Source organism: Canis lupus, chromosome 24 (assembly GCF_011100685.1).
Source record: "Canis lupus familiaris isolate Mischka breed German Shepherd chromosome 24, alternate assembly UU_Cfam_GSD_1.0, whole genome shotgun sequence".
In the NCBI taxonomy this organism is placed as follows: domain Eukaryota; kingdom Metazoa; phylum Chordata; class Mammalia; order Carnivora; family Canidae; genus Canis; species Canis lupus.
Window position 1 is genome coordinate 19,014,772 of NC_049245.1, and position 25,165 is coordinate 19,039,936.

General features: G+C 47.3%; 2 protein-coding genes and 5 non-coding genes across 7 annotated transcripts in view; all 7 read right to left on the reverse strand.

Annotated features, from left to right (window-relative positions):
- Positions 1-3: 3 nt before the first annotated feature.
- NOP56 (NOP56 ribonucleoprotein) lies at positions 4-5,389 on the reverse strand. Its single transcript, XM_038571788.1, has 12 exons — positions 5,259-5,389; positions 5,013-5,102; positions 4,600-4,714; positions 3,746-3,907; positions 3,374-3,572; positions 2,839-3,026; positions 2,610-2,761; positions 2,339-2,439; positions 1,820-1,968; positions 1,469-1,590; positions 1,140-1,274; positions 4-461 (listed from the first exon to the last, which is right to left on the reverse strand). Exons 1-12 carry the CDS (start codon positions 5,259-5,261, stop codon positions 84-86), a joined length of 1,794 nt encoding a protein of 597 aa, XP_038427716.1. The 5' UTR covers positions 5,262-5,389; the 3' UTR covers positions 4-83.
- On the reverse strand, positions 1,345-1,415 carry LOC119865799. Its single transcript, XR_005378154.1, has one exon. It is a non-coding gene; the product is annotated as a small nucleolar RNA SNORD57 (small nucleolar RNA).
- On the reverse strand, positions 1,683-1,753 carry LOC119865800. The gene has a single exon (XR_005378155.1). It is a non-coding gene; the product is annotated as a small nucleolar RNA SNORD56 (small nucleolar RNA).
- On the reverse strand, positions 2,191-2,276 carry LOC119865811. Its single transcript, XR_005378163.1, has one exon. It is a non-coding gene; the product is annotated as a small nucleolar RNA SNORD86 (small nucleolar RNA).
- On the reverse strand, positions 3,144-3,274 carry LOC119865805. The gene has a single exon (XR_005378158.1). It is a non-coding gene; the product is annotated as a small nucleolar RNA SNORA51 (small nucleolar RNA).
- On the reverse strand, positions 4,046-4,113 carry LOC119865764. The gene has a single exon (XR_005378165.1). It is a non-coding gene; the product is annotated as a small nucleolar RNA SNORD110 (small nucleolar RNA).
- A 9,461-nt stretch (positions 5,390-14,850) lies between the features above and the next one.
- Positions 14,851-25,165, reverse strand: part of TMC2 (transmembrane channel like 2) — a 65,941-nt gene continuing 55,626 nt past the window's right edge. The window contains exons 16-19 of the mRNA XM_038572982.1: positions 23,516-23,641; positions 21,581-21,659; positions 20,383-20,500; positions 14,851-16,899 (exon numbers count right to left, since the gene is read on the reverse strand). Coding sequence (XP_038428910.1) covers positions 16,682-16,899; positions 20,383-20,500; positions 21,581-21,659; positions 23,516-23,641 — 541 coding nt within the window. The 3' untranslated portion in view covers positions 14,851-16,681. The remainder of the gene's footprint in view (positions 16,900-20,382; positions 20,501-21,580; positions 21,660-23,515; positions 23,642-25,165) is intronic.

Here is a 25,165-nt window from a genome sequence, read left to right on the forward strand (position 1 = left end):
GACTCCTGTGAATTTGTTTTTATTGGGATATAAGGGTGGGTTTGGAATCATGTGGGTTTGCCCCACCTGGTAAAATGTCCATTCTAATCTTCCTGGGATAGCTTCTGGAGCTTTTTCTTTTTCTTGGAGCTGCCGCTCTTGTTGCCAGCAGCCTCTTCAGGTCCACTGCTAAGTGGCTCCTCCTTAGAAGAGAATTTCCTCTTTTTCTTGGGGACGCTCCTGTTTACTGCCTCTTCAGCATCGCTAACTGGTTCCTCTTTGGGAAAAGATTTCTTCCTCTTGGGAAGACTTACATTGCCAGCTGTCTCTTCAACATCACTACTAACCAGCTCCTCCTTGGAAAAAGATCTCTTTTTCTTGGGTTTGGAGATGGAGACAGATGGGTCTTCCATTCCATTCTCCTGTGGAGTCTCCTGGGGCTTTTGCTTTTTCTTCTTTTTGGGTCTTTCACTTTGGGTCTCCTAAAGAGAAATGGGCATGAAACGATCATCCATTATATGGACACACACACACATATTAAAAGTAGCTAGGGCAAAGACTGGTGTGAATGATGTGAAAACTGCCCAGTGTTTCTGGGATGGTTTTTAATGGACACTAGACATCCACCCCAAAGATGACTCCCACTTAGAAAGGAAAAATGTGTTCTCTAAACCCATGAATCAGCTTATAGAAAAACCCACAAACCATCATGCCAGGTTGCAAAGGGGACACTGAAAAACTACTTCACAAACTGGGTACCTCAAGAAAATCCCAGGGTGGATCCTGATGTAGCATTATGGATACCTCCCTGCCCCAAGCCCAACTATGAAATGCTACCACCTCCGGACATACGGCCGAGGACACGCAGAGCAGGAATTTATACTACCCCCGGTTGAGGACTCCTGGGAGGCAGCCGAGGACAGAACACTTGCCCAGGGACCGGGTGTGCTACAACCAGCTCTCTGGGCTCCTGAGCCAGTTCTCTCAGCACCTATCTCCTTCCTATAGAATCAAGAGGTAGTTGAGATGTTTCAGGTCCTTATTTCAGTCCAAGTCTGGACTCAAGACCATGGTTTGAAGTAGCATATCCTCTGTTCTGCTGTGGAGAACCCTACATCCAGGGCCTTCACCCTGGGCTGAGGGCTGTCCTGCCTACTGACCTCATACTCCTCTGGGGTACTACTGTTTTCTGAAGATGCAAGGGCAAGGGCGGCTAGCCGTTTCTTCTCCTTCTTCAAGCGTTTCTTCTCCTGCTTCTCCAACTTTCTAGCCATCTCAGCAGCCGCTTCTTCTGCCTGGCCAAAGAAAGGTAATGAAAAGGCCCCAAAGACTGCAGTATCTCCAGACCTCCCTTCTGGCTTCATTGGATCAGGCTCATTAAATCAGTTTTTTGCCTCCACTCTACAAAGTCAGGCTAAGCCTGTTCATCACCTCCAACAGCCAGCTTTGGTCCCCATCCCCTCTCTCACCCCAGCAAGTCCAAACTGACCTGAACCATTGCCTCCTTCATGACATCCAGATTCTTTCGTGGAATCTCTCCTGTCTCATAGAAGGATAGCCGCTCCTCAACTTGCTCTCGAAGCTTCTCCCCAAATACACTTGTGGGTACCTCTGGATGTGTGCGTGTGTGTGTGGGTAAACAAAACCTGTCAGCCCCTAAAGGACCAGCTATTTCCCACCCTGTCTTCCCTCTACCCTCAGCTTCACTCAGACCCAAAGTCTCAACACTCACTAAGTGAACTGCTGTTGACGAAAAATACTGCCATCATTGTAGAAGCTGCTAGGTAGTCAGCCTTCCCTCCCTCCCAGCCCCTTCTCCTCCAACCCCCTCCACCCATACCAGAGAAGCAATCAATTCGTGAGGCAATACTGCATTTGTTTGCCAGGTATCGGGAGATGCGGCCTTTGTTCTTGGCAGCTGCTCGGCCAATGAAGGTGGAGTGGAAAATGAGTCCATATTTTGGAGTGTTACCCCTGGTCTTCAGGGCTCTGGGAGAAGAATATTTAGTGGGGAGTTTTAAGATCAGAAATTTCAACTCTACTAGCCAAGGTAGCTCCTCCCCTCCCCTGTATCCCCAGTCTCTATCCAGTGAGCCTCAGGCTAGACTGGGTCTCTACCCCACCTCATGCCAACCCACAGCTCCCGGAGGCAGAGGGAAGGCATCCAATGTCGCTGACCTGGAAATCTGGTCCCTTTTGCTGGGCCCTAGGAATCACTCAGACACCAGGGCTGGCCATCACCCCCATAGCAGAGGTCTGTATAGGTCAGGGAGCCCTGGTCAGCCATCACTGTGATCCCCAAACAAGCAGTGGGCACCGGAAGTGGCACCTGAGTGTGGGCAGGTGCCCTCACTGGTACCTGAACAGGGCCTTTTCAGCCCCAAGGATCTGCACTGTGGACGCTGGATACTTGGCCAAGTTGGTGAGGCTGCCAGCATGAGCAATGAGACGTGCACCTACCTGGAGAAGGATTCAAGGAATTAGAGGCTGGAATTGTCTATCTCAACTGCACAATTCTGCTTCAGCCCATTAAATGCGACCAGGGAAGAGAACATGGGTCAAGAAATACAGCAGTGTGGACCTACACTGTTAACACTCCTTAACCCCATTTTATGTTCCCCACAACGCACCGCTTCCCCAATTAGGGCTGAGAGGCTGGGGGCTACTTGGCTCATCTTGGACCGCAGGTAAGTATGCAGGCTCTGGCGGTACTCTGACAAAGACACCACACGACTGGAGAAGCTCTCGATGTTTATCAGGTCGATGGCCGATATGTCCATGCCTAAGGGACACCTAGTGTGAATGCAGGACCAGATATCCACAGCCCCAAATTTATTTTGGTCACCAGGCTATACTGACCCATGGAGGATCGCGAGGCATCCAGAATAGCCTTAGCCTTGGCCCCATCCATTGTCAGCTCTTCCAGCTTCTCAAGCTTCTCCTCATTCAGCTCCCTTCGGTTCCCAATGAACTGAGCAAGGCGGCAGTATGTAGCATTATCGTTGATGATCTTCACCAGCTCAGGAAAGTGATACCCATACCACTCCCTGCAGAGAGCCACAATCACTCCTTGCTCAGCGACTAGATCTCAAAGCTACAACCTCAGCCCTCTATCTATTCTTTACCCAGAGAAAAGGAATCAAGTACAATTCAAAACCTCAACTCCGTGTCCTCCCATTCACAATACAGACCAGGCAAAGAGCCTAGGCTGGGGTGTATATGGGTGGATTTACTCTACCTCCTCTTTCTGTACAGCCAGTGTAAGAACACAGCCTGTGGTAAGCACTGGGAGGCTCAGCCCCACCCCACAGGAAGTGGTCCTGATTTCAGCATGTGAAATTAGCTACACCACAGGCCAAAGACCCTATTTTCAAGGGTCACTTGGGCACTTTACCTGACACGCATGGAAAAAGTATTAATGTCCTTATCCAGCTGGTCCAGGAGGCTGATGGACTGGATAATCATATTGTCCACCCGGTTCACATTAAACTTAACTTTGGCACGAGAATAGCTGTGTCCCAGCCCCAACTGGGCTTTACAAGCAGACAGATCTGTCAGACCTTTCACCAGGTTGTGGAAGTGCAGACGAACCCCTGGAAGAGGACAAGTCAGTGAGCAAGGGAAGGCTCTAAGCCAGTTACGGCGCCCATGGGCACCAAGCCAAGCAGAAGGGCTTCCTAGAAGCAACCTTATGCACCCTGGTTAAGTGACTAGATCCCCCCTCAGAGATGTCAAGAATGTTGTGAATGTTAATAGGTGGTCCCACCTCGCAGGATCTCAGCTATCACGCCTCCAGTCTGGCAGTTGTACCCTAACTCTTCTTGTATAGCAGCACCGATCTTGGGGTCTCCAACCCCCAGGAGTACTTTCTTCTTTTTGGATGGCAGGTGAGTCTCCAAGAGCAGGCGGAGGTCCTCATGAACGACACCTCAAGGCAAAGAATAGAGCTCCCACTAACATGCTGAAATCATAAAAGGGATCCTGTCCCCTTAACTGCTAATTAAATGACAGACTGATCCTACATTTGTCCCACAGAGCATGCTGAGTTCCTTCTTTGCTTTAGGCTTTGCTCAGAGACATGGAGACATCAGTGATTGCACTCAGGGGATTGACAGACTCAAGTCATCACTGCAAAGCCTGCATCAACTATGGGAGGAATAGGACTCAGGTCTGATAGCATGAGTGTGAAATACAGAATTGAAACCTTAAACCCGGAGAAACTATAGAGGTTAAGTATTTAGTATTTGATTCGCCTTTTGGAACTGAACTTATTTTTCTTGCCTTTTCCAATCACTTCAATAATAACCAAAGAACCACCTTTAGCATTAAAGCACACCTACCAGATTTCACTTAATCATTTATCGCTGTCAGGACCACAAAGAAAGCCTCTATCCTGGAATATACACTTTAAACTTTTAGCATACCATATTCTCCAGACCTTGGGTTCTGTTTTAAACTACATCCTGTACACATCAAATACTGCCCAACACGTATCAGATTTGTAAGAAATCAGCTGAGGAAAGGAAAACGGGATCATGAACTCCCTATGAGAATAAGAGCAGCAGCTACTAACCCTGCGGTCATCTCCCTCAAATACCTACCTGGTGGTGGTCGACTCACCTTCGGACACAGCGTTGGCATTTTCCAAGGCAACCTGGGACGAGGCGAAGGGACAAAAGGCCACGAGGCGAACGATGTTGTGGAACTTGCCCAAGTTGAGCACGCACTCCTCCACCTTCGGGGAGAAGAGAGCGTGAATGGCTTTCCTCCCTCGCTCTTGCCTCTAGGGCGCAGTAAAGCAGCGGTTCTCCGTAAAGGAGCCGATTACAGGCCCTAAATCCCGGGGTGCTGGCTTCTACATGCTCCCAACGCGACTGTAGGCACGGATGCAGCGGAGGACCCCCGGCTCCCGGGCTTTCCGGCCCAGCGCACCCCCCAAAGCGCGGCCGGCCACGTGGGAGCGCGCGGTGCATGCTGGGGCCCGGCGGCCCGGGGGGCTGCGGCGCGGCGGCGAGCCCACCGCTTCCACCCACCTGCGGCAGCAGCAGGCTGATCTCCTCCACCTCCTTGAGCGCCAGCAGCGCGTAGCCGACCGCGTGCTCGAACAGCACGTGCAGGAGAACCTGGAACGGAGCCGGGCGCGAGCGTCAGCACGGTCTCCGCGTTCGCCCGCCCCGGCTCCCAGCGCAGGCCCCGGCCCCGGCCCCGGCCCCGGCCCCCGCCCCGACTCGGCCCCAACCTCGGCCTTCGTCTCCCCCGCGCCCACAACCACTCCTCACCATGGCGCCCGCTCCCGGCCCGGCTCGCAATGCGGCGAGCGGGGTCTGGCGCGCGGACCCGGGCTCCGGAGGCCACGCCCCCGAGCCGCCGGCCAATCAGAGGCCGGGGACGATACCTTTGCGGGACTTCGGAGGGGTCCGCGGCGGTGGTGTCGCCCGGAGGGCGGGAGGGCCAGCGCGGGCGCGCGGGCGTCTTCCGCCTTCTGCCGCGGCGCCGCTCCGCGCGGTTGCCGGGGACGCGCGGCCTGGGCCCGGCCCCGCGAGGCCGCAAAGCGGGTCGGGAAGGCGCTTCTCCGGAGAACGCCCCGGCCCCTCGGGTCCGCCTCGCGGGGATCCGGGTGGCGGAGCTCCCTTAGGAGGAGCCGGGCGGGAGGCCGTTCCCCCTTGCGCGGCGCCGGTGGCCGGGGGTCCGGGGGTCCGGGGCCTTCCCCCCCACCCCGGGGCCCCGCCGTCTCCGCTTCCCGCTCGGGGGCCACGCTATTCCCGCGGGCGGAAGCGGGGCCTGTGGCGCGTGTGCGCAGACCCGGTGAAAGGAGACCCACGGCTCCTCGTGTCCCGCCTCTTGCCTTTCGGGTGCATTTTGTTTATTATTTCAAAAATGCTTATTACAGGCGATAAAATAGAAAAGGGTGACCATCTCACCTGCTCCCAGGTCGGTTTCTAGGTCCCCCACGGAAGCAGGACCGGTCCCTTGGGAAGGGCCACGTGTTGCTCGCCCCGCCCGCCCGCCCGCCCGCGGAACCCGCAGTAGCTCCAAGCGCTCTCAGGTGCTTCCAGGTCCTTGAGGGCGGGGTTTGGGCATTCTGGCGACTAATTTGAAATTACCTTTACTTTAGTAAGTAATATAAGAATGATAAACCCCACACTTGTTTATCCTAAAGTGGTAAATTAAAAAATTTTTTTGAGGGGATTTTTATTCCCTATATTCCCATAACTTAAAGCGCATTTACACACTTAATGCATTTTCTTCTTAAGCAATTCATTTCCTTGGTAAACAAAATCCAAATAGTGAGCTCCCTCAAAGATGCAGTGAATCTTAAAAATCTCAGTATTGCTTAAAACGTGATTGAATTCTGCTACATACATTTACATATGATCATGAGTCTGAATCCATTACTGTCTCTCTTTTTTTTCATTACTGTCTCATTTTAAGGTGGAATTGCAAAACTAATGTTACATACATCAGTGTGTTAAGTTCTTTTAAATTATAGATACCAAGTTAAGCAGATGATTCCAAAATATAATGGAAAATAGTAATGCTATGACTGATTTTTTCATTATTTCTGTACTTAACCCTAAATAATCCTGGGGTTACAGGTGCTTATCTACTAAAGTAGGAGCTTGTTTGCTTGCTTTTGCTTGCTTGCTTGCTTGCTTTCCTTCTTCATGAAGACAGAGAGAGAGAGACCTGGTGCTCTGGGCTGACGGCAGATGCTCAACCAATGAGCCACCCAGGCGTCTCTAAAATAATAGTTTTTAAAGGAGAAGTCAGAATCCATTAATGGATTGCAGAATTAATTTAGCCATTCTTTGCCAGCATTGAAAAAATAGGATGAAAAGGGTGCTTCCATGGCTCAGTTGATTAAGTTCTGACTTGGACTCAGGTCATGATTTGGAGGTCCTGGAATTAATTCCTTTGTCTGGCTTCCTGCTCAGCCAGGAGTCTACTTCTCTCACTCCCTCTGTGCCCCCACCACCCCCTTGTCACATGGGTGCTCTCTCAAATAAATAAAATCTTTAAGAAAAGTAAAAAAATAAAAAAATAGGATGAAAAATGGGAATAATAGTATGTCACATAGTCACTTTAGCTGTGTGTAAAATACATGTGTACACATAAATTTAATAGTATGTATATATAAGTTACATAAACATACATTTCTGTGGATTAAATACAAGAAGGCTGAAAGTCACTGAGCTGAAAGTTAATCACAGCCATACCTGGGACAGAGTGGAGTCCTCTGGTTATACAGGAGCTGTGCTAGAGCAGTATGCTAACTCAGAACTGGTAGGAGAAAACTGCACTTCCACTAGTGAGTTACAGATGTTCATGATTAGGTGGGACATGGTATAAACACTAAACATATTCTTTTGGCTTCCTCACCTCCACCTCTTGTACTAAGCTATCTCCCTGACGCTTCATGATCCTGACCATCATGGGCATCTCTGCAGCATGTGATATTAGAGACCACATCTTCCTTCCCTTTGGGCTAGATTCATTCCTATAAGGTTCAGTTCTTCACCACCAAAGTGGAAATTTGCAAAACTTTTGGTTTCTTCTTCCCTAAGCCACCTTCCTCTCCATTGCTAGAATGATCTTCCTAAGGGCAGAGTATCCAATTGTAGTTGTTCATTGTGGCATGCGGTAATAGGAAGATTAAGGGCTTGGTGTCTCAGGATCACCTGTGGTAGCTAGTCTTCAAAGATGACCCCAATGATCCATGGCTCCTGGCATTAGGTCCTCGTGTAGTCCTCCCACAAGGAACCAGTCTGGGTCTGTGAGTCATTCTAGCCAATAGAATGTGGCAGAAGTGATTCCATGCCCATGCCAAGCTGCAGCCTTTTGCATTCCTGGGAACCTTGAGTTACCTTATGAGAAATTCAATTGCTCTGCTGGACAGACCGCATAGAGAAGGAAAGGCCCTGATACTTCAGGGACCTGTCCAGCTTTCCCAGCTGCTCAACTGAGCCCAGCCCTCCAACTGTCCTTATCAAAAAAGTAGACATGTAGGTAAAGCCATTTTGTGTGTTCCAGCCCCCAGCCACCATCTGACTGCAGCCACATGAGTAGCCCCAAACAAGACCAGTAGAAGAACTACCTAGTTGAGCCCCACCTACCCACAGAATTGTGAGAAATAATATATCGTCGTTTTAAGCCACTAAATTTTGGGATAATTTTTAAGCAGCAATATGAATCAGTCAGTAAACCTGGATCCAGACCTCAGTTCTACTACTTACAATGTGACTTCAGTTAATCACTCACCTTACTGAGCTCTCATTTCTTCTGCAGAATGAAGATTGAGGATTCATTTATCCCTTCAACAAACATTGAATGTCTCCTAGGGGCCTACTCCTGGTATGTACTAGGAACTCAACAAATACTAGTGGTCTTTTGTCTTCTTTTTTTGTCCCTTTATGATAAATAGCACAATGACAAATGATAAAGAGCACAATTCTCTTGCACCTGTTCTTAGTCCCACTTCTCCCATTGCCTTTCCTGTAGAATCTACAGGAAACCTATTTTTTAAAAAAGATTTATTTATTTATGATAGACAGAGAGAGAGGGGCAGAGACACAGGAAGAGGGAGAAGCAGGCTCCATGCAGGGAGCCCGATGTGGGACTCGATCCCAGGACTCCAGGATCAGGCCCTGGGCAGAAGGCAGTGCTAAACTGCTGAGCTACCCAGGGATCCCCAGCAAACCCATTTTTTTTATACACTCCACTGCCATCATTTAATCCTATCACTTCAGCCCCTAACTTATCCATGCAGACAGATCACCTATAGCACAGTTTAGTTTTACCATGTAAAAAGAGTTATGCATTCCATTTTTCAACTGCCAGTTGTAGTAGATGGACAGTTCATTGTCAGTCACCCTGATTAAACACTGCTGGAACCTGGAAAGCCTACAAGTTTGCCAATTATTGGTACCTCATTTGGCTCATTAATTTAAACTTTTCTTCTTAAATATGCATTGCCTTCAAAGTACTGCTTTAGTTGTAGTCTGCAAAATTCAGTATGCAATATTTTCATTTTTTTTGAAATTTTATTTACTTATTCGTGAGAGACAGAGAGAGGCAGAGGGAGAAGCAGGCTCCCCGCTGAGCAGGGAACCCAATGCAGGACTTGATCCCAGGACACTGGGATCATGACCTGACCCGAAGGCAGATGTTTAACCAGCTGAGCCACCTGGGCACCCACAGTATTTTCATTTTTTTTAAAGACTTTATTTATTTATTCATAGAGACACACATAAAGAGAGAGAGAGAGAGAGAAGGAGGCAGAGACACAGGCAGAGGGAGAAACAGGCACCATGCAGAGAGCCTGACGTGGGACTTGATCCAGGGTCTCCAGGATCACGCCCTGGACTGCAGGTGGCACTAAACCGCTGCGCTACCGGAGCTGCCCAGTATTTTCATTTTAATTCAATTCCACATTTATTCTGGTTTCTGTTATGAATGTTGTTATGACCCACACGTTATTTGGATTGGTGATAAAGGTTGATGTCCTCCTTGCTTCCTATTGCTGCTTTCTAGCCTTATTTCCTTCTCCTTTTCTTTGAAAAGCCTCGGCCACCCATCACTGCCTGGTAGCGTCCAATTTTGCACTGTGAAGGACCTTTTGGATAAGGAGGCAAGAGGCTATTGATGAAAAAGTTTGGGGTGCCCCAAGCTGGTGATCTTCCTAATCTCAGATTTACTGCCCTGATTATATCATTACAGCTCAGTCTTATAGGTGCTGGTGTGGCCCTGACAACTGGCATCATTATATGTGCATTAGGCCCAGGGCACTCTTTTTAGTCTGCAAACACCTCACAGATGTGAAGATGGAGTGGTGGCAGGTGCTGGGAGGAAGGAGCAGAGAAATGAGCCCAATGCTACATCCACTCATCTTCCTGGAACCCAAACTAAACAACTGAATTCAGCTAGTCTTCTTTGGGCCCCTGAGATCATAGGTAAGTTTTAAACCAGCAAGCACCTTGGACACTCTGTGATCAACATCCTTTATGGAAGGGGAGAAAGGATGTTCAGGTGTCAGGGTGAGGAATCGGGGTAGTCAAGAAGCTACAGAATCAATTAATTCTTCCATTTGTTAAAAAAAAAAAAAGAAGGGTTTTTGTATGCCTGTAACATGCTAGGTATCTTTCTAGGTGCTGGGGATACAGTAGTAAAAAAACCAAGTGACTGCCATCACAGAGTTCATGTTCTAGGAGGAGATAAAAAAATCAAATAATAGGTAGCGCATCAAGTACTGATGATGGATTTACACAGGCCCTCCTCAGTGAAGAGGCAACATCGAGCAGAGGTCTGAAGCAAGTTGAGTCAGCAATTCAGAGCTTTGGGAGAGTAATATGCACAATGATGATACTAACCAGTGACCTCTGACTTCAGGGACTTTCTAATCCTGGGAGACTGAACGTAGTCGAGTGCTGAGGTGAAGTAGTGTGGGAGGCTGCCCGGAAGACCACTTGGGCCAGTGTTCCTGCGGAAGACATCACAGTTAGAAGGGGTTCTAGGTAGTCACAGAAGAATGTGTAGGTCATTTAGAAATATAGGATAGAACGAGCATGGAAGCAAAAGCCAGCAACGAAAGAAGGAACTTCTAGAAGTGTAAGATTCATCCAGGTCAGTAGTTGGACACAAGACTGAAGAATCTAATATGTAAGATCTAGAACCTAAGAAGCCTTGAATGAAAGCCAGGATGAGTGGCTTGGGTCAGATGAGAGTGTTATTCTCTCCATTGTGCAAAGTTTGATTGGAGATGAGTTTTTATTTTTTTATTTTTATTCATCCATGAGAGACATGGACAGAAAGCCAGAGACACAGGCAGAGGGAGAAGCAGGCTCCCTGCTGGGAGCCGGATGCGACTATGACTATATGACTATATCCGGGGACTCCAGGATCACTCTCTGGGCCAAACGCAGGCGTTGAACCGCTGAGCCACCTAGGCGTCCCGATTGGAGATGAGTTTGTAAGAGATATGCAAGACAGGTTTCCCCCGAAAGTTCCAGCTGAGAAAGTGTCCTGCAGGGGCAGCAGGTCGGAAAGGGAGTTGTGGGTTTCCCTGGGCATGTTCCAGGTTCAAGCTTGAAAGCCATGTGGCACCTGGGGCCATTCCTTTCTTTGTGAAGCTAAACTGTGCATTCACCGGGAAGGATCAAACTCTATAGCACCTACTCCTTTTTTATGTGGCCCAGCCTGGGGCTCACTGTGTCATTTTGCTTTAAATTAACCGAGAGTTTTTACTGCTGGCAACACTAAAGGGGAACTATGGAATTTGAATGGATTTTTTAAGTTCTGAGTAGTTGGGAGAGCTTCGTGAAAGGAAATTGTGTGAAACAACCACAAGATGGCGGCACTGTACACTCATTTCTAGAATGGAAATGCCTCCTGTGGAATTTGAAAGACTTCCAGGAATTCCTTGGCCCTCTTCTCAATCGTGGAAAGAACCCTTGCAACAGCCTTTGGTAACAAGTTACACATATATGCAATATTTATTTCCACAGACTCAGAAGAATAAAAAGCATCCAAGGAAGATCCTCGAGCTCAGCATTACTTGTCATTTTGGTTGCAGTTTGTGAAGCCCACAGTAATTAGGATTATAGGGTAAACATTTTGTTCAGCCAGTGCCGTTTGAGTTCGGAATCTGAGCCTGAGGGATGTTTGATCTTACCTATGCCTGTGATCATATCTGTTATTTATGAGCGAATAGCATGGTGCTTGCTTAGTCTTACATGTGTCAACTTGTAGAACCTTCATAACAGAATTTGGAGGTGAGGTTTGTATGGCTCATTTTGCAGACATGGTTCAGTGATAGAGATGTCTGTATGCTCTATATCCCTCATCTGCCCCATCCATGATCTTGGGACTTTATTCATGTTTTCCAAACTAATACTGCATTGAAGAATAAATTATCTGGCACAATGCTGTAGAGAGCTGTTTAGAATTAGCAATCCTCAACACTCAAAAACAAGCCAAACTTACAAAATTGGATGGCACTCACACACCTGCTGCCTTTGCCCTTGAAGATTGTATTTTGGTTTTCTTCCCGAGGAACAAAAAGAGCCCTAAGGGACTCTATCCTTAGGTTCTAAAACTATCCTGGAAACAGCACTTGGGATTATAAAATATTCATCTGACAATCTCTGTCTTCTATCTGCAAGGCTTAGTCCATTTGCATTTATTTTGATTCCTGATACATTATTTTTTTAAAAGATTATTTATTTATTTATGATAGAGAAAGAGTTAGGGTGTGAGCAAGAATACAAGTTGGGGTGGGGAGCAGAGGTACAAGCAGACTTTTCGCTGAGCAGGGAGCCCAATGTGGGACTCAGTGTGGGACTCAATGTGGCACTTGATCCCAGAACCCTGGGATCATGATCTGAGCCGAAGACAGATGCTCAGCCACTGAGCTGCCCAGGTACCCCCTACTATATTCTTTTTCTATCATCTCACACACTTTCTATTCATTGTGTTGTTTTTTGTTGCTTTGCTTTCTTCCTCCTCTTTCTTGGAGGTACTATTAACCGAAGATTACTTTAAATTAAAATTTTCCATTTGAGATTTCTGGAATGCACAATTGGTGTGGGAATTTAGGTCCTCTGTGTGAGGGTTGCCTGGTGGATATAAATTCTCAGGGGAGATTTTTTCTCCCCACTTTCTGCCAAGATCCAAAGAGACAAATGTCCCTTTCTGCAATGTGGGTTTGTTTCCTATTATCCCTTACAGGAACTCTGATGTCCCAGCTTTGGGTGGAGCTCTACAGAGTTTACTGGGTTGAGGGTCACCAGCATGGTGGACCCTGTGCTTACCTGGCCTAGCTCTCCCTACTGGCTAGTGCATCACTCCCCAGTTTCTGTGAGTATGCAAGTCAGGTGAAGGAGTATGCAAGTCGCCCTTGATCCTCACCAAAGTTGTGTTCCTACTTATCTGAGTCTGTGTACAGTGGAGTTCTTTTTTTTTTTTTAAGATTTTATTTATTGGGATCCCTGGGTGGCGCAGCGGTTTGGCGCCTGCCTTTGGCCCAGGGTGCGATCCTGGAGACCCGGGATCGAATCCCACGTCAGGCTCCCGGTGCATGGAGCCTGCTTCTCCCTCTGCCTCTCTCTCTCTCTCTGTGACTATCATAAAAAAAAAAAAAAAAAAGATTTTATTTATTTATTCATGAGATACACACACACAGAGGAGAGACATAGGCAGAGGAAGAAGCAAGCTCGTTGCAAGGAGCCTGATGCAGGACTCGATTCCAAGACCCTGGGGATCATGATTTGAGCTGAAGGCAGACATTCAACCACTGAGCCACCCAGGCACCCCAACAGTGGAGTTCTTTATGGACATTGAGTGTGTTGATTATTACAAACGGAAAGATCTGACTGCAAAAATAGCCTTTGACAGAGAAAATCCAGGGTCTGTATCATTTTCTCCCAATGAGAAATGCACAAACTAGGGTAATATCAGTAAAGACATTGGGTAGTTCTCTGGATAAATTGTTAAATAGACTTTCTATTTCAAATCACTTTTAGGTGAGCTGAGGAAAGAAAGAAGGAGAGAGAGAGAGAGAGGGAGGGAGAGAAAAGGAAGGCAGGAGAGAGAAAAGAAGAAAGTGTGATCCTCATGCCTGATGGCTCCTGGATAGGCTGAATAGCTAAGTGGTGAGGTGGCATGAGCTGGTGGGTCAAACCCAAGAATGCAGATATGATGGGACTGCTTTCTAATAACATGTCCCAGCTCTAAAGCCACACCACAGCAACACCCTTCCCCTCTTATCCATGCGTTCTTCCTCTACCTGTCTCTCTGGTTCACTGGAAGTTTTCTGTTGCATAAGGGTCCTGGGAGCCACCATAAACTAATTCTCCGATGGACGTTTCTTGAAAAATCTTTAGAGTTGTCTTGAGAGAGTTCTCACAACTATTTGAATTGGGAAATGTCCTGTTAAAATATGTCCACAAATTCCTTGATAACCCCCTTCAAGAGATGGAGCCTAGTTCTCCTTCCTGTGAGTGTGAGCTAGACTTAGTGACTGAGTTCTAGTGGATAGAAAGTGGTAAGATTGATGGTGTAACTTCTGAGACTAGGTAATAAAAGGTATGTGGCTTTCCCTTTGTGTTCTCTCTCTCTTTCTCTCTCTCTCTCTCTGTCTCTCTCATCACTTGCTGTGGGGGAGACCAAGTGCTGAGTTGTGAGGACACCCCCGCAGCCCTATGGAGAGGTCCATGTGGGGAGTACTCAAAGTCTTCTGTTAATAGCCAGCAAGGAATGAAGCCTCCCGCCAATAGCAATATGTATGAATCATCTTGAAAACAGATCTTTTAGTCCCAGTCTAATCCTCCAGTGCCTGTAGCCCCACCTGAGATCTAGAGCAATACCGAGAACCAGCAAAGCCACTACCAAATTGTTGGCCCACAGAAACTGTGTGAGATAATCTTTTCTTTTCTTTTCTTTCTTTTCTTTTTCTTGTTTTCCTTTTTTGGGAGGGAGGGAAGGGAGGGGAGGGAGTGGCTGCGGGGAGGGGTGGGGAGGGGATGGGAGGGGAGGTGAGGGGAGGGGAGGGGAGGGGAGGGGAGGAGGAGGAAGAAAGAACCAAAAAAAAAAAAAGAGAGAGGTGGGACGTGTGCTTTCTCTTTCTTTTCTTTCTTCTTTCTTGATCGAGTTGTCTTTCTTCTTTCTTTCTTTCTTTCTTTCTTTCTTTCTTTCTTTCTCTTTCTTTCTCTTTCCTTCCTCTCTCTCTCCTCTCTCTCTCTTTCTTTCATTTTATTTATTTATTTATTTGACAGAGTGAGAGAGCACAAGCAGGGGGAGCAGCAGGCAGAGAGGGAGAAGCAGGCTCCCCACTGAGCAGGGAGCCTGATGCATGGGGCTTGATCCCAGGCTCCTGGGATCATCCCCTGAGCTGAAGGCAGTCACTGAACCACTGAGCCACCCAGGCGCTCCTCAGTGTTTATTTCTTTAAGCTGTTAAATTTTGAGAATAATCTGTTGTGCAGAAATAGACAACAAAGACATTCCCTCACATAAAATTGTGCATCAACAGAACAGGATAATGTGTTTGTGTCTATGGTGGGTGTTGAGGCATTTTGGTAGCCATCAGAAGGCTGATAGTGATCACAAGGAGGCTGATGACTCAGGCCTCTCTTGTTCCCCACCCCAGGGACTGGCATTACCCAGGCAGGTGGTCTTGAAGGCCACATGTCACATGGTGACCATTTTTGGGCCTCTTGGTTGGATAGGTTATCTGGATCCCCATGTCAGGGCATCAGGCAGGTAAGCTCAGGGCCAAGGTGTGTCCTCCCAGAAGAAGACATGACCCACAAGAGTTCTGTATTGGGGGTCAGACCTGAGTTCCACGCACAGGAGGCACCTGCAGCATTTTCTTTAGCCTCGCCTGGAGATGGACAGGGGGCAAAAGAACCGGTCTGTTTCTCCTGGTCACGTGTTCCCATTCCCAATCCATTCTAGGTCATGTGTGAAGTGCTGGTGCTGGGGTGAGAAGGGGAAGGAATTGAAGGGGAACCTGGGAATTATTTTAATTCATAGTTTATGAAATTTCTATAAAATATCCATCTCCCCACCAGGACTTTGTCTGACTTTCAGGGTGTAGGGGATTTTCCTGAGAACCCCAGGGGCCATGGTTGGGAGGTGGATGGGGGAGAAGACTCCCTTTAGGACACTCAGAGACATGGCACGAGATGATTCTAAAGTTATATGCTCCCTGGAATCTGGGAACACGGGGCAGAGGAGAGGAGGACACCACCTATAGGACACCTGCACCGTCAGAGTCCTAGACAGTGACTCACACACTGCTGAGCCTTTGTCCTTATAGCCAAGGCCTTCGCAATGTCTGGCCTCCCTGGCTTTTGCCCCCCAGGAGACGTTCTGCATCGACCCATGCCATGACACTAGTTGAACATAGAATTGCTGGAGACAAGGCTCTGCATTGCACCCTTTGCAAACCCCTCAGAGAAATCGTCTTCAACATTCCTTACACAAGAAGCAGACTATTAAATTCCTTTTTGATCTGGTATTTGAGAAGGATTTTTCTGCCCTGAGCAATCTAAATTGTCTTCAATTAGAAGAAACACTTGCTCCTTGCCTTGCTGCTAGAAGACACCAGTGCGTTTTTTTGCTGCTTAATGGCATCAGCTCCCCTCAGGCTGGGTTCCGGGGGATAATCATCTTCCTACTCACAATGGCTGGACTTTGGTTCACTACCTTTATTTTCAGTGGCTTCTTGTACCTTTTATTTAAACTACTTCATCTCCTTTGGATAGAGGCCATAGTTAGGAACGTGGACTCCTCTGTATCTTCTTCCCAGTTAATAAGATGAACAGAAACCAGTGTCCTGAATGGGTGCCATGAGAAAAGTCTATGGTGGTGGTCATGGCCTTCTCCTTCCTCCCAAAGTCTGGAGCTGAGGGAACCATGGTGAGTCCAAGGTCCAGAGCTGCCTGAACCAAGGTACTGGGAAGAGGGCAGTGTATAGGGAGTGGGGAGACTCAGCCCCCCTAAAGAGTGGATGAAACCATTGTCTGAATGTTGTGGTAGCCAACAAGTGCCTGAGACTAAGTAATCAAACTTTTCGCATTCAATGAGAAGAGAGAGAATATGCATGTGTGGGAGAAAAGAGAGGAAGAGAGAATATTGTTTTGGGTGTATGATCTGGTGGGGCCGAAGGATCAGCCCCAGGATGGTGTTTGTGTGAGTCCTAGCTGTCAGTGGGGAGATGTCTGAGCACTCTTTCCAGAGGCTGACCTCCAAGGATGAGTCTGAGGCCGAGCGTGGCCAGAATCTGGTCTGAAGCCAGTAGGCCGAGCTACAGACAGGCCCTGGGAGGCAGGCAGCGTGGTCCCACTGGCAGAACCAAAGGTCCCAGGATCCTCGGCCTTCTTGTCTGGGGTCTGGGTTTGGCTGGCAGAGTGAGGCGTCATCCCTGGAAAAGGAAGCAAGATAAGAATGAGGATGCGGGAGAACTTGTCTCGGTTGCCTAGTATGGAACTGGAGCCCTCCGGAGCCAGCCCACTTGGTGTGTGGATTCCAGTCCCATGTGGAAATGTGAGAATGGTTAGATGGTCCTCAGGCCTAAACACATCTGCTGGAGGAACATACTCTACTGGCTGGAGAGCTAGATTTTAGAATGCTGCCCTTAAACTGGACTCTGCGAGCCTGGCTTTCTGGAGTATTAAAGTTGGGACAACAGTACGAGTCTCCTAGATGGCTTCCAGGGTCATATATGATGCTGGAAGGGGCCATGTAATCTACACGGAATCACATCTAACTTCTAGGGCTTTCGTTAATAGTTTCCTTCCCTTCCCCTAACTCTGACCTCAGGGTGATTACTGACTTGCTCCTTACCAAACCCAGTTCCTGAGACACAGAAATGGACTAGGTTTCCATGAGGGGTGAATGTGGCATGTGACTGATGTGCCCACTTCCATGTGTGTCCTCTGGGCTCTTCCCCTCAGACCAGTCCTGGAGCAGGCGGAGGCACAGGGTGGAAGGAGCCTGTGTCCCTGCGGCGTCACCAGGGAAGGAAGTGACTGTCAAGTGGAAACACCCAATATAGACTTTAGGTTGAGGGAGAAGTAAACCTTCATTGTGTTTGAGTCATTAGTTGTTTGGGCCTGTTTGTTACAGTAACTGGTATCATTCTAGCGACCACTTCAAGAAGAGAAGCTAAGTGAGGGCAGCCATGGAGGCCATTGGAGTTTTTCAGATGAAATGCTGGCTGTCTTCCTAGGCTCTCTCCCATGGCCTACTCCCACTGATGTGTTCAGATCACACTAATTTTTTTAAAAAAATTATTTATTTATTTGAGAGAGAGAAAGAGAGAGCACAAGCAGGGGAGAGGGGCAGAAGAAGAGGGGGAAGCAGTAGCATAGAGCATAGAGCCCCATGCAGGATTGGATCTTAGGACCTCAGGATCATGACCTGAGCCAAAGGCAGATGCTCAGCTGACTGAGTCACCTAGGCACTCCAGGTCACACTACTTTTTTAAAAAAATCAAACGCTGCAGTGCTGAGTTAAGCAGTAGAAAACTCAAAGTGCTTTAGATCTGTACTAAAAACTTGAATTTGGGGAAGGGCAAACTTTAAAGCAGCAGGGAGTCGAGCTGGGCGGGGATGGGGTGGGTCAGAGGGACAGGCACATGGGGACTGTATGGACACGAGATGACCACTGTCAAACCAGGGTAAGTCCCCTGGTTTCTCTCTCTCTCTCTCTTTTTTTTTTTTTTTTTTAAGATTTTATTCGTTTATTCATGAGTGACAGAGAGAGAGAGAGGCAGAGACACAGGCAGAGGGAGGAGCAGGCTCCGTGCAGGGAGCCAGATGAGGGACTCGATCCCGGATCTCCGGGATCACGCCCTGGGCCGAAGGCAGGCCCTAAACTGCTGAGCCACCCAGGGATCCCAGTCCCCTGGTTTCTCACAGAAAACATTTTGTGCACCTACTTTTTTTTCCTTCCCTACTTAAGTCTGTTGGTGTCCAAATACGTCCATTCCCTTTTCTCATTTTTGTTGGTGATACTACAACAAACATTGCATTCACTCCATTTCCTGCCCTATGTGGGAAAATTAGGTGATTTCAAATATTTTTTTTCTTTTTTTTTTTTTTAACTTATTTATTCATGAAATGCAGAGACATTGAGAGAGAGAGAGAGAGGCAGAGACACAGGCAGAGGGAGAAGCAGGCTCCACGCCCTGGGCCGAAGGCAGGCACCCAATCGCTGAGCCACCCAGGGATCCCGATTTCAAATATTTTCTTCAGCCTCACGGTAAGCTGCCAGCCAGCGGCTCTTCTGCATTTTATCCCTGAGCCAGTCTTGGAGGGCATCAACGGGCCGCCAGCCAGTTTGACCAACAAAACGTCTGTGGCTTCGAAATGTGTTCCATATATTTTGGGAGACTCACTAGGGACAGGTCTTATTTTGACACAGACTCCTTGTCCTCTTTTTGCGACATCCACTTGTTTTCTTGCTACTAACGATTCACTAGTCATTTGTTACTATTCCAGGAGCAATACTGACACTGACAAGTATTCCAATACCAACACGGCATTTGCCAGGGCTGCACACCGTGTCCCTTTGTCCTTCTGGCCTGCTTTCACAGCCATTTCTGCCACTTTTGGACCTCAAGAATTAAAAATAAGCCAATGGAGGATGTTCATCTTGCAGGGAAATGCTGCCATACAGCTAAATTATCTATTTCTGTGTGCTTTGTGTGTGTGAGTGTGTGTGGTCTTGCCTATATGTCATAAAGGCATCAAATAAATAATACAATTTCTGCACTAAAAATTCAAACTCCTGAACTATCGGCCATTTCTTGTGTGTCTTGTTCATTTCCTGCATCAGAGGTCAAAATCACAGCAAATCGATGTGGTTTAATTTTACAATAGGGCCAACCTTTAAAACACGGGGTCACCTCAGAGATGGTCTGTTTTGATTCAACGTTTCCTCTTTCAAGGTGGAGAGGGTCTGTGATCACTCCCCTTTGAAGCCTGTGACACTTCCCTTTTCTTTTTCTTAAAGATTTTATTGATGTATTAATAAGAGACATACAGAGAGAGGCAGAGACATAGGCAGAGGGAGAAACAGGCTCCCTGTGGGGACTTGATCTTAGGACCCCGGGATCATGACCTGAGCCAAAGGCAGACGCTCAACCACTGAGCCACCCAGGTGACCCACCCTGTGACACTTTCTTTGGAACATATGTGGCCACTTCTCATCCTTTTATTCCAGATACTCCAGTGTTTCTCTTTTTTAAAAGAGAATACAAACTGGTTCTGTTAGAAGTAGCAGCTGCCAGATTCAAATCTATTTCTCCTCCTGAAGAAAACATTCAAAATGACACAGAACAAATGCTTCCTCCATCCTCAGGTGGCTGTGACCCATGTCAGCCAACCCCTCCGAGCATCCCAGAGGCATCTGGGTGAGGACACCAGCAGCGCTCCTATATTAGGTTAAATAGATATAAAGAAGATATAACAGGGGACTGTCAGACTCAGGAGAGAAAGCGAAGAAGATGAAATCATTTCAGAAAAGAAGGCTGAATTGTGGCCAATGTCCAGAGTCACCATAGACAACGCAGCGAGAGATTTGGTGGGTAGAGGTGAGGGAGATGGCCTCGTGGGAGAAGTGGTGGTGCTCCCCTGTTTCACAGATATTCCTCCCAGTTCAGAGTCATGGGTTCTCTCCCTGTGCCAGGACCCTGAAGCTCACCTCTTGCATAATCCTGCCTCATTCTTCCCTCCCCATGAGGTAGGACCTATGACTGATTCTTAGCTTAATGTGCCTAACTTCACACAGCTAATTGTCAGAATTCTGACTTCATCCCAGCCACACCTGATTTCTCAGCATATGCTCTTTCCACCTTTCCATGTGGGCTTGTAAAAAGTAATCATCATGAAATAGTATTTACCTTCTTTGGTGAGTGGGAGCTGGGTAGCATTTTGGGAGGTGCCTTGAGCTGTGTCCTCTGAATCTCTGCCTGTAGTTCTGCCCGTGACAGATTTGTGGCTCTTCTCAACTTCCCGGAGCTGCAGGAAAAGGATGAATGGTTCTCAGGGGAATGGGTGTTTGAGGCTCAGAGCCCTGGATGGTGAGATCTAGGGTACAAGAACTCTGTCTTTGGTTCTTGGTCACTACCTTACATGGCCAGTTCTTTTTTTTTTTTTTTTTAAAGATTTTATTTATTCATGAGAGAGAGACACACACACACAGAGGAGAGAGAGGCAGAGACACAGGCAGAGGGAGAAGCAGGCTCCACACAGGGATCTCGACGTGGGACTCGATCCCAACTCGATCCCGGGACTCCAGGATCATGCCCCAGGCCAAGGCCAGGCGCTAAACCACTGAGCCACCCAGGGATCCCCACATGGCCAGTTCTTGGTCCACACTGTCAATGGTTAGAGAGGGCAGCTTGAGACTCAGATTCGCACAACATTTGAAGGAGCATCTGGCCAGGGGAGGACGGAAACCATGCCAGTCCTGCCTTTCAAGGTTTTCTGTATCTGGGCAGGAGGATGGTGAGATTAGCAGAGGAGGATGTAGATGGAGAGCTGGCTGTGAGGCAAATGAGATTAGTTCAGGGGGAGGGAGTGAGGAGCAAGGAGGACAGGGTTTAGAGCGGGGTGGGGTCTGCCCTTTACCGCATGAAGGAGGCTGGTGGGCGCTGGGAGAACAGAAGAGAGCTGTCAGAAGTCAGGTGGTGTGGAGAGAGGCTGCCTGCGTGGGGCGGGGGCTCAAGAGACCCTTACACCATGGGCACAGCTCTGTGTCATTCTGACATTATTTTCTCTAGTATTTTAGTATTAGTTTTAACCTATAGGTATTATTGGGGATACTGGCTTTACTATGTATGAACATTGCTTGAGTCCATTGAATTTCTCCTGTTCTTTGGCAACCTCTCCAAATTGAAGTCATCATTATTGTGTGCCCCCAATAGCCTCAGAATATAAATGCATGTCATTTAGTCTTATAAGGCTTCCTATAATACAGATGGTTTGGGATCTGGTTTAGAAGGAAGCCATTTAGATAATATAACTGGACTCACAGAGCAAATTAGCAAAAACCAAAAACATGACATCTTTTTGAACAAAAGCTTCCGACAGACTCACCGCTTGGATTTTCTTTCTCAGCTGGGCATTAGCTCGGGAAAGGCTTTTGGAAACCGAGTTCAGGTAGTAGATGGCCAGGCTGCAAGAGAAAAGGGAGCCTCCTGTGATCCTGCAGTCTTGGAAAATGACAAGAGCTGGACTCCTTCTGGAGGAATCAAAGCAGGCTTCCTGGAGTAGGTTGCCTCTGGGCAGGGTAAAGAGATATCCTACTACTATCCTAAGTTCCCTTCTTAATTTAGAGAAGGTCCTGGGCACCTTGCTTTCTATCTTATTAAATGTGGAAATGACACACACATTTCTAGCTCTCAGAGTGCTCAGTAAAGGTTGGCTAAAAGAGTCGTCTTTCTTGGAAATCTGAGACGTAGGGAGTGGCAGGGGTTCTTGAAAGCAGAAGAAGCTGATTATGCATCCTGGGTAACTGCTCTGGTCAGGCTCTGTGCTATGTGCATCCCACTCCCTGGATAAACTGTGATTTAATCATACTGCAGAGCAGACTAGAGCTGTTAAAGTGTGGGCTCATGTATCCACATGGATAAATTCCCCAAACACAATGTTGAGTGAGGAAAGCTATGTAGAGTGCACGTAAAGCCCAGAGAAGGATAGTGCACATGCACATGACGAAAACACCAAACTATGGGTGGAAATGATTACGATGAATTCTAACAGTGGTTACCTTTAGAGAGGAAGGAAGACAGCAGGATTGGGAGGGCACTTGAAATGTATGCCTAACATTTGTTACTTGGAAAAAGACAGATCTGAAGCACATAATGCAGAATATCAACATTTGTTTACTCTTGTGATTGCATTCACAGTTGTCTGTACTTTTCTGTATGTTAGGAATATTTCCCAATTTAAAAAAGCATGCCAAAACAGGATTTTATAAAGAAAGACACCCTCAGGGCACCTGGGTGGCTCAATGGTTGAACATCTGCCTTCGGCTCAGGGTGTGATCCCAGGGTCCTGGGATCAAGTCCTGCATCAGGCTTCCTGCATGGAGCCTGCTTCTCCCACTGCCTGTTTCTCTGCCACTCTCTGTGTCTCTCATGAATAAATAAATAAAATCTTAAAAAAAGAAAAACAACCTCATATTTTCATTAGTACATTTTCGTTGGTGGTAATTCCAATTCAGGACTCTCGCTTCCCACCTTCTTTTCTTTCTTCCCCTGTTCCTTCCTTGAACATCTGTTGTTTCCCTCCTCTGCTCTAGGCCTGGGGCTGGTGTTGGCAATACAGAGATCATGAAACCCACCCAACCATCCTCCAGGGTTTTTCAGTCTTTGGTGGGAGGGAGAGTGGTGAACGAACCAAATGCACCTAGCACACCCAAGGACAGGCTGAACCAGCCCCTCTGTTTTCGTAGAGACCCAGTGCCCAGAGGTCTTTAACATTTTTAGTGAGTGTTTAGGAGAGTGTTGCAGATACTGGCAGTGCCCATCCGTATTCCTTGGACCCCGCTTTCGGTGTGCTCCCTGTAAGACTTAAAGCTGCCAGTTCCTTTCCTTCTGGCCTGGAGCTTCCCTTCCAACTCGTGCAGAAACCATTCTACCCACGAAGGTAGCTGACCCAAACTGCAATAAACCAACCTCTCTCTCCTTTTATGTTTCCCAGTCCTACCCAACCAGTGAGCCCTGGGCGCCGGTCTACAAATGCCCAGTCCCCCACCCTTGAACAGGATAACTCTGAGGCACACCGATTCCCAGAGTTTCCCAGCAGGATTAAAGTCATCCCAGTGGTCATGACCTTCTTGTTCCTCCCCCATCTCACTGCCCTCTCTCCCTCCCCAATTAACTATCTGCATTTGAATCTTTGTCTCCAGATCTGTTTCTAAGAAATGTAGATTAATTAAGAGAGTGGGGAAAGAAAGATCTGCCAGGGAAGGCTCAGGTGTAAGGGGAGGTTGCCACGACGCAGAGCCGTGGGCCCTCACTAACTTACAACATCAGCAGGATGGCGGGGATGATCAGGCCAGGGTTGGCAAGGAAAACAAAGATCTTGCCCAGGAAGGTTGGAAAATCGTTTTCAATCGTCTCTTGGATGACATCATACATTCTGTTTTTCCCACTGTAAAGAGGAGAGAACACATGACAGCACAGTACGCAACTCATGTGGCACAAACACCTGTGGCCCACGCCCCCGTGAATCCAAAGCTGCCACCTCCCACTGCTTTCCTGGAAGAACCAGAGCTCTGCTCCATAGGAACTGCACATAAAAATGCCCCATAAGGGGCTGCCATTTGGCTGTATCTTATAGCCGGGTCAATGCCCAGGCTCATCAGCATCATGTCCTTGGCACCTGAGAACTCAGACTACATTGGTCTCCTGTGTCTGACACCTTTTTCAGCAGGATGAAAATGGAGTTTCTACTATACTCTCATGGGAGAAAATTGCCTACCATATGGCTGTAAAATCGACATGGAGCTCCCTCTGGGTCCCCAGGGCATGGAAAGAGTTCCCTAGAGGCTTCTGTAAGAGATAACCTTATGGGGCCGCTCAAAAATACCTACAATTGTCTTCAGATTACAGTTTCAGGAGACTGGACTTCCTAGGACAGGCTCCTGGAGAGGTCACAGCAGTAATCTTGATTTTCTTCTAATACCTAAGAACCATTATGAAGACTGACCTCCCAGAGACTAGGGTCCTCTGCTTGGCTTTGGTGAGTCCTTTCAGTGTCAAGAAATGGACTTCAGGGCTTGAAATTTCATGTTCAAAACCTTGCTCCTTCATCTATTAGCTGTGGGACACCCTGGATAATTTACTTATTCTCTTTCTGCCTATTTTTATCAGTTCCCTGACTCTCCCCATTAGAGCTGTACTGTCCAGTGGAGCTATTAAAATAGAATAATAATTTTAAAAATTAATTAAAATTAAATAGAACAAAAAATTCAGTTTTTTAGTCTCACATTTCAAGTGCTCAGTAGTCATGGGACTAGTAGGTACTATTTTTGAAGAGTAGATATGGAATTTTTTATCACATAGAAAATTTTATTAGACAGTGCTGCAGAGGTTTCATATCTTCAGCCAAGATACTGAACATTTCTCTGCCCTAGTTTCCTCAACTATATAATATAATATAACAATAATATAGCAGAATATGGTATTGTAAGTATAATAATAGTATTTTCCTCAGAAGATTGTTTAGACGGCATAGATACAAATTTATATAAAATATTGTGGGGGTGTCTGAGAGGCTCAGTCTGTTAAGCATCTGCCTTCGGCTCAGGTCCTGGGATTGAGCCCCAGGTTGAGCTCGCAGCTCAGCAGGGAGTCTGCTTCTCCCTCTACCCCTCCTCCTGCTCATGCTCTCTCACAAACAAACAAACAAACAAATAAATAAAATCTTTTAAAAATCATGTGTATGAGGCCATCAAATTATAAGTGCCCTCCAAAATGTTGCAACCAGAAGCTTCATTTTTCTCTTCTGTAAAGTATTGAGCAAGGATTGGCAAAAAATGGCCCATGGGCCAGATTTGGCTTGCTACTTGTTTTCACATGGCCTGAAAATGAAGCATGGTTTTTCTGTATTTAAATGATTGGGGAAAAAAAGAAGAAGAATATTCTGTGATATATAACAATTGGAGTAGGTAAT